This window comes from Carex rostrata, chromosome 7, assembly GCF_964058835.1.
Source record: "Carex rostrata chromosome 7, lpCarRost1.2, whole genome shotgun sequence".
Lineage (NCBI taxonomy): Eukaryota > Viridiplantae > Streptophyta > Magnoliopsida > Poales > Cyperaceae > Carex > Carex rostrata.
The window spans coordinates 7530196-7538778 of record NC_135924.1 but is presented as its reverse complement, the minus strand read 5'-3'; the positions used below and the strand labels follow the sequence as shown (position 1 = coordinate 7538778).

The window sequence follows — 8583 nt, the reverse complement described above, 5'->3', positions numbered from 1 at the left end:
ACACGGGACCTCTTTAAGATTTGTGAATATACAATGAATAAACCTGATTCAAACTCAAAGGATAAGGTATCCCAGTTGATATGAATTCTCTCAACTCTCAAGGGAGAGGATAGCAATTTTAAGAAACTGAGAGCTCTGGGCACACAATTTACATGTGCTAGCTCTGTTAAAAGTGCAAAACATTTATTACAATGCTATTTGCATGAGTTCAAATAGTAATAATAATCAGTCTTTTAGCTTAGCATTTTCGCCTATAAAATCAGATGAGAGGCATTATTTTTTAATCCGACCTCCTACTGGTTATCCTACATATCTCTTTTAGGCCCTGTTCGGTTGCACCAGTGGAAATAGGAATGAGTACGAGAATGAAAAATTTTGAACTGAAAATTAATGTTCACGTGGGAAAAAAAAAATTCAATCCGAGTGAATTTTCATTTTCCCACGTGAACAGTGATTTTCACAGTGTAGTCGAACAGGCCCTTATTTTTGGATATGAATGGGAGAGATTGAAACTGAGAACCAGATAAATTCAAATCTTTGTTTCCATCAAAATGACAAACTTAAGATTTGATTTTCTCTGGTATCTCATCTTCAATTATTTTCTTGGTATATTGTGTTATGTTGCTTAAATTCTTCTTGCTTAGTTGAGTACAAGCTTCAATTTTTGATTTAGTGTTTACTCTGTAACTTTGACAAATTGGTCATAAAGAGATCTAAGATATATTTTATGACCGTATGTATCATATTTTAATATGAATGGGAGAGATCGATGCGGAGATCAGAGAAATTCAAATCTTTGTTGCCATCAAAATGAAAAACTTAAGATTTGATTTTATCTTGTTTCTCATCTTCAATTATTTTCTCAGCTTATATGTTGCTCAAATCTCCTTGTTTAGTTGAGTACAATGAAGTTTTTGAATTCATTTAGCGTTTACTCTCTAACTTAAACAAATCGGTTATAAAATGTTACCATAAAAGGATTTAGGTTACATTTTACAGACCGTTATGTATATTATTATTCTCCGAAGCATTAAAAATATGTGTTGTTTTCTTATTTTTATCTTATAACTGGTTTCTCCTCTTGCCAAAATAAATAAATAATAAAAACTGGTTTCTCCGCAATGATTCCTGTTAGTGGTTCCAATTTATTTATATATAATTTATACTAATTTGAAGAAACTTCAATTTTAAAACGAAATAATTCGTAATAACTTGCTGTAGCTTGCTTTAACAGTCAAAAGTAGTTGCGGCATATACATGCAGTTACAGCAATGGCTTTCTGTAGAGATATGCCAAACAAATGGTACCTGGTAGACAACAAGATGTGAAATAGGCTAATAGCAACTCAAATTAGCATTATATTAACATAGAGATACAAAAATACAATGAAAAATGATTGGAAAAAAGCTACAGAGAATTACCATAACATAAACAAGATTATAGCAATACAATGACCCCAACTGAAAATTTTGAAAAAGTTATATTACTTGTACAAACTTATGAAGATTAATAACAAAAAATTACAATATAAAATCAAATTATACATGTACCAACAATTTAGATAAGCTAAACAATGCATCGGTAATGTGCAACCAAAGATTTTATGAGACGGCACTGAAACAATAGATGATAAATTAGAACAGAGAATAACGCAATTGACAAAAAAGACACTAGCTCAACACAAATCCTCGCATTACCAATAAGTGGTAACAACAGCCAAAAAAAAAAATCATCCTCCTAAAATTAATCTTCAGGATATTGAAAAATACAACAAGACAACAACGGTATATAAATACTGCAAGGAAATAAGTTTTTCTTTTTTTTTCAATAAACTAGTAAAATTAGGCCTTTGCTTTTTCTTCCTCAGTAGCGGCAACCTCTTCAAAAGTCACACCGGGGACAAGGTCGGGCACATCATCATCATCCTCAACAGTTGCTCCAGCGGTAGCAGTACCATCGGCGGGGCCCGCCTTGTCAGCTGCCTCCTTTTGGAACTGCTCCGCTATCCTCCTCAGATTGTCAAGGTTGTCAGGGCCTAAAAATCATCAAAAAGGGAAAACAAATTGTTAGTTATAAATTCTTGATTTATATAAAAAATCTTAAATAGGATAAGAAAGGTATTTTGTACATACCCAATTGGTTGATGATGGATGGGAGTATATCCTGAAGCTCTGTTATAAAAGAAATGCAAATGTCATTTAATTTTTTTCAACAGTAATTGAACAACAAATTTTGAGGAAGAAAATTAAAAGAGAACTAAGAACGAAAAATATTTTACTTTTAGTTTGAGGTGATCCACTGACAACCCAGGTGTTAGCTGCAATTGATGCCTGCACTGGAGATCACAAAAACACTAATATTAGAAGTCTGATGACAATACAAACCATCACACCACAGTAATTTTTTGGTGAAAAATGCAAATACAAAATCAAATGAAGATGCTTGTGAGCAAGTATTTTGACATGTATTTTTATGGTTTCAAAATAATAGTATTTTAACTCAACACTTATTTAACCAAAGAGATTCATTATGGGAACTTTACATAAATTTGGATGCAACATCTATTGTGCATTTATTTTGGAGTTGATGTTTTACCTTTCGGATTCTGAAATTGGATGACAACGTCATCTTTAAAGATGTTAACTTCTTCAATGCCGGGAATTGAATTGACTCCAATGCGTTTCAAGGTGCTCTGGAGCCTCTTGTCATCTGTAGATGTGGCCTTGTGAGCTGCCTTCTTCTTTCTAATACAACATATTTAACAAACTTAACCATTAAACACTATGGTGACAATAAGAAAAAAGTTCAAATTTTGCATCTTTTTAAGTTTTAAATGAGCGTATTTCATCTTTAATTGAGGAAATTGTTGCCAGAGATAAACTGAAGTAATGCACATTTTGCATAATTGAGAGGCAACTCCAATTTTTCTGTCTTATTTTTTTCTTCAATCAGTTTGTCTTTACTCAGCAGATGAGGTTAATTAATGCAAGATAAGAAACAACTGTGGCTGTTTGATGCATAACGAGATTAAATTAAGCTTAATTAGACATTCAAATAAGTCACTACCAAACTCCAACTTGTACACACCAGTCACAACTGGAACAATTAACTATTCCAAAGAAAACGTATGGCAAATTTTGCACAATTTCAAAATAGCATTTTGTACTATGAACTAATTGATACCCTTAGCATCATTTTTACTTTATTAAGCAAACCATTTTATAAAAATAAGAGAATAAGACCTGCGCATGCTGCCCTTCCCTCCAGTGCGAACAGCACCGGCCATCTTCATTAATCTTTCTCTATCCATCTATTATTTAGAAGTTCAAATTACTTTGCTGTGAGATATATCTGATTTTTAACAACAGAGTGGTAAGTTTGCTGGTTTTATTTGCATTTTTTTGGTATTGCATTCGATTTTTCATACAACAAGTATGAATACCAGTGATGCATCAAGAAAGGGCCAATATTTTTAGAAAAATTACTTGTACATGTCAGATCTCCAATCATTTCTTGTTGCAGAAGAAACAAACAAGAGCTTAATGGAAAAGAAACAAGAAATTTGAACAACAGATAAGTTAAAAAAAAAGGCATCTGATTAAATAACCACACGCGGATTAGTGTAAAATGAACTCAAAATACAGGAGATCTATCTCAGTTAACGATAGAGCAAGGTGAAACAGCAACGATCTAAAGAGAAGGAATTGGAGAGTAGAAGTACCTTGGTTATAAATCGGTAGATGGATTGCCCACCTTTTCAAGTCTCTCTCTCTACAGAGAAAAATCCCGTGTGGCGGATATGAGAAGGGGATTGAGTTTAGGGTTTACCGATGAGCTCGATTCCAACTCCGGGTTTTGTTTTGTGGCGATTAATATTCGGTGACGTTATTCGTATACACCCTTCTACAACTCTGAAATAACGAAAAGATGCAATCTAAAAATAAGCTTTCCGTTCAGGATAAAAAGGCCCAATAATATGATCAGGCTCCAAAAGGGCGTGGCTATAATTTAACCAAAAGTTACTATAATCTTCAAAGGCCCAGAATTCTGGGCCGGTCTTGGGCTTGTCTTTTGCATTCTTTCGTTGTCGATTTGTCCATCAATAGAAATGAAAAAGACGGGAATGATCGGCCTCGCCAAAGAATGTCAATCCTCTGCGTTAACGCACCGTTTTAGTTTAGATCAGGACCGTCCGATCAGAATCCGGGCCAATCCGCCCGACGTCTATAATTGGAACCCTTTAATATTCGTGCAGATTTAAAATGGACAGTTATGATATGCACATCTGTCGTCCAGGACGCTCGCCTTCTTGAGATATTGTTCTTACTAGCATTTTTTTTTTTTGGAATATTACTACGTTTTTGAAGATTATATAAAATGTGTTTCTAGACATTCCATATTGTCTGAAATTATTCTATTTTAAATTTCAGATTTCTTTTATCTTTCATATTTAAGACATACATTTTATATTATTCAAATTATGTGTGATTGCTCGTCATGATTAAAATACGAGGATGTAGCATTACATGCATGACTTGAAATTTAATGTGTATGTAGTTATTTCAAAAGTATAAATATTATTGCTATTGAACAAAATTGAGACATGCTGAAATTTTGAATTTTTTTTTTTAATATTTTGAAACTACATGTTTATCCTACAATCTTGAAACTATATATTATCATTTTTAAAAAGCAGCACTTTTTGTTTTCTGGTAAATTCCATGTGCATTGAGCCTTTTTCAATTTTGATCGATTACTTACTCTTAGTTGGCGCATGCCAGTACATTATGGTATATGTTTGTTAGGGTTTGAGAACCAATAATTAATTAAGCACCTCAATTGAAACAAGCTGATGGTACGAGATCATAATCAATTTAGTTTTGGCATGTATCAATGATTTGTCAATACTACACAACTTATCCTTAAATTTCTAGGTACTTATGTTGTACCTTCTAACTATAGAAATGTGTATGGTCTTGTACCAAGCAGAACAAGCTCAAATCGTTTGGTTCAAAAGGAAAACAATATATATTAACCGAGTCATGTCCTTAATTTTGGTTCCACCCTTCGATTAAAATCCAAATGATGCATTTTTAATTTGCTAATGATCACTAGCCTATTATAATTGAATCTTACGGTTTATTGTTTATCTATTTGTACAAAATATGTTGTAATAATATATAAATATATCAAAACTGAGAAATTTATGACAACTTAAAAAGTTTCGACTTTAATATAAAGAAGATTTTAATTTTGTTCTAACATCTTCTTTGTAAATTTGTTCTAACATGTTTGATCCCTCCTCGATGAAGGTTTAATGGAATTATCAATATGGATCTATTATGAATATAAAAGAAGCATTTTCTAGATGATATTTAATAATTGTAGAAGGCTATTGTAGAGTGGTTGAATTTGAATTGATTTTTATCAAAAAAAAAAAAAAAAGTGCATGGGTTATGCTCCATTTACTAGACAACACAATTTATTTATTAATTATATCTTATGGTAAAATTATCACGTTAAAAATTGTTTATTGAAACGAACATGAATCTATATATGACAACAACATTTTATTTCAAAAAGCAAATCGATATGTGGTGCTAGTTGAAAAATCATGTCTTGTTTATTGTATACGGAATCGCTAAATTGGATGTTTCTGCATTTTTATCCCTTCAATTTTTTCATTATTTATTAGAGAATAATGTCATATCATATAATGAATAATAATAAAAATGTAAACTTTTATCCTTAATACAAGGTTTGATTCAAACAATTGTGTTATACCCTCTTCTAAAAAAATTATCTTCTAACTTATTGTATCATTAGTTCTTTTAAGAAAATAGACGAGCCTCTCCTCTACCTTTACACATGCAAAATATACTAATTTGTGATGGAAAAAAGATCATTTTCCTATGCTTTATATAAGATATAGTTTTACTTTAAGAACCATAAAACAAACTTAAAATGTGACAACATAGAAACTTTTAAAACTTGCGTTATAGCACTCAGAATACTCGGAACAAACCCACCCCCCAAACACAAGTTAAGTTTCTAAAATCTCTTACTTTTTGAGTGACAATACTAATTACACAATTAATTTTTCTATTAGCAAAACAATTTCCAACGTTTTGCTCGTATGGACAAATTTATCGTTGCCTAATTTCTCTCTTGACGTCATTTCTTTTTTACGATGCACTTTTTCATATTAATAATCATTGGTTATTTATTCCATCACTAAAACGTCTAGCAAAGTTTTTAAGAACAAATTAAGAATTTTTCATTTCTTCCCAAATTTGAAAAGTATAATTAGAAAAATGAACATAAATTATAATTTAATTCTTACTATATTATTAAGCATATACAAATTAAAAATAACACCTCTGGAAGAAAAAACTACAGTACATAAAATTTGCTGAGCATAATAATCATATATTTTTATTGCAATTTTCTTTTCTAAGTGATGTTGTTTGAATATATATGCTTTTGTAACATAGTAAGAACCAATAATCATGTTGAATTTGTTAAACAAAATAATAATATTATAAAATTTACTTTTATATTTCTTATACCAACTATGAGGAAAGTTCCAATGCCTCATGTCTCTCATACCTCATCATACCCCATATTTTATATCTTCGTTTTTAAAGTTCAAATTGTCGATCCGAACCATTCAACATGATATATATACTCAAATATGATTAGGGATGAAATTTTATAATTTTTGGAAATTTATTACTATTTTTTAAGATGGATAGAAAATCACTGTTTTTTGAACGGTTCAAAAACAATGATTTTGTACCCATCTTAAAAAATAGTAAAAAGGAAAAAAAAATATAAAATTTCATCTCCATGCATTTTAGTATAAATATTATGATCAAAAGATGAGGTATTGGAACCCTATATATTCAAACAACAAAAGACTGATATAAATATTTACGAAAGCTAAAATCAAATAATTCAAACAAGGATTTTTGCATCGAGATGCATGGGTTGTTTTTTATTTTTTGTTATTCTTTAAAATTAGATAAAGATCCAATAATAAAGAATATATAACAACGAATAAATAATTTTTATGCTAAAAAATTGCATAATCTCCGGAAAACAAAATTGACAGTTGAAAGAACTATGTATAGAGGGGCAAAATTGTTCATAAAGTTCAAAAATTTGAAGTTGTATTAAAATCGAAAGTTATTGTGCTAATATCAACACCCATTTTATGTCTCTATTGTACCTCCACTTTCTAAATTTCTGATGCAAAAATTATATGTCAAAATAACACTATTATATGCGATCTACATTATTTTATCTATATGGAGAGTGTGGCTAATTTGCTACTAGAATCACTTCGGCCGAGGTGCTTCCGGGATTATATTTTAGTGTGTGATGATCAAACAACAAATATAAACCGTTAGATGTCCAATCTATTATAAAATCTGCTTGGAGACCAATTTTTACATTTTTTTAAATTTTTTTACTATTTATTAAGCTGGTTTGAAAACCGTTGTTTTCAATGCTTCAGAAATTTAATAAAAACAGCGATTTTCAAACCAGCTTAATAAATAGTACAAAATTTTCAAAAAATGTAAAATTTGGTCTCCAAGCAGATTTTATAATAGATTGAACATCTAACGGTTTAGATTTGTTGTTTGATCATCACACACTAAAATATAACCCCGGAAGCACCTCGGCCGAAGTGCTTCCGGTAGCAAATTAGCTACACTCCTATATGGACATACAAAATTATCACTTTTTGATTTTGATTTTGATTTTATATTAATCATTAAGTTGAAAAATCAACTTCCAGAATTTATCCACATCAGTGTATTTTTTTCAATCTCTTGATATTAATCAAAACAAAATCGAAATATTGTAATTCTTTATGCGTGCCTTGAGAAAATAATATAAATTATATCTAACAGTTTTTTCTTGACATTTAAATTTTGAATTTTAAGTTATTTTATACAGTTCTAAAAATAAAGACAAGCATAATGAAACATCAACCCCCTCTATTTAATAATGACTCTTAAAAATTACAGAAGCACCAACTAAAACGGTTTTCTAATATGAATGAAATATCATAGATCGAGATATATACTATCAGATATTGTAATTGTTTCAGCTAGGATTGAATTTAAATTGAACGAATCAAAATCAAACAAAATATTATACGAATCTAGTAATTATAATGTAGATGCTGTTTTTCAATTATTAAAGTAGAATAAAAATAAGGGAATTGAATTAGAAGGTATTTTGTAGATTCATACTTCCGTTGACGCTTGATTCAAGTAATACTGCTTTCAAACTTTTTTAGAGTTCGTAGTTTAAACCAACAAGATAAATTTGCTTTACCATTTTTTCAATTTGTTGATCTTTTAAATTTGATTCTTGAACACAAATTGGTCTGTTCTTCTTTTGAAAACTGTTCATTAATATAACATTACACTTGAATCTGACAGGTCAGATATTGGATAAAAAAAAAATTAAACATGATAATTAAATAGAGTTACAATAACTCTTGAAAAAGCTTTTATTTGTTATTCTAAATATTATATATGAATTAAAAAAAAAAGTCAATAGTCGTTT

The 8583-nt window shown here is 30.0% G+C and overlaps 1 protein-coding gene across 1 annotated transcript; it reads right to left on the bottom strand.

The window, feature by feature from the left end:
• Window positions 1-1615: 1615 nt before the first annotated feature.
• Window positions 1616-3905, bottom strand: LOC144557011 (nascent polypeptide-associated complex subunit beta-like). Its single transcript, XM_078305551.1, has 6 exons — window positions 3722-3905; window positions 3243-3310; window positions 2596-2744; window positions 2279-2335; window positions 2133-2171; window positions 1616-2035 (listed from the first exon to the last, which is right to left on the bottom strand). The coding sequence occupies exons 2-6, from the start codon at window positions 3308-3310 to the stop codon at window positions 1842-1844; spliced, it is 507 nt and encodes a 168-aa protein (XP_078161677.1). The 5' UTR covers window positions 3722-3905; the 3' UTR covers window positions 1616-1841.
• Between the last annotated feature and the right edge of the window lie 4678 nt (window positions 3906-8583).

Coding starts and splice junctions, on each gene's coding strand:
- LOC144557011 (XM_078305551.1), bottom strand. CDS start 3,310: ATGGATAGAGAAAGATTAATGAAGATGGCCGGTGCTGTTCGCACTGGA. Junction 2,172..2,278: donor TGGATCACCTCAAACTAAAA/GTAAAATATTTT, acceptor CTTTTATAACAG/AGCTTCAGGATATACTCCCA. Junction 2,036..2,132: donor ATCCATCATCAACCAATTGG/GTATGTACAAAA, acceptor GATGATTTTTAG/GCCCTGACAACCTTGACAAT.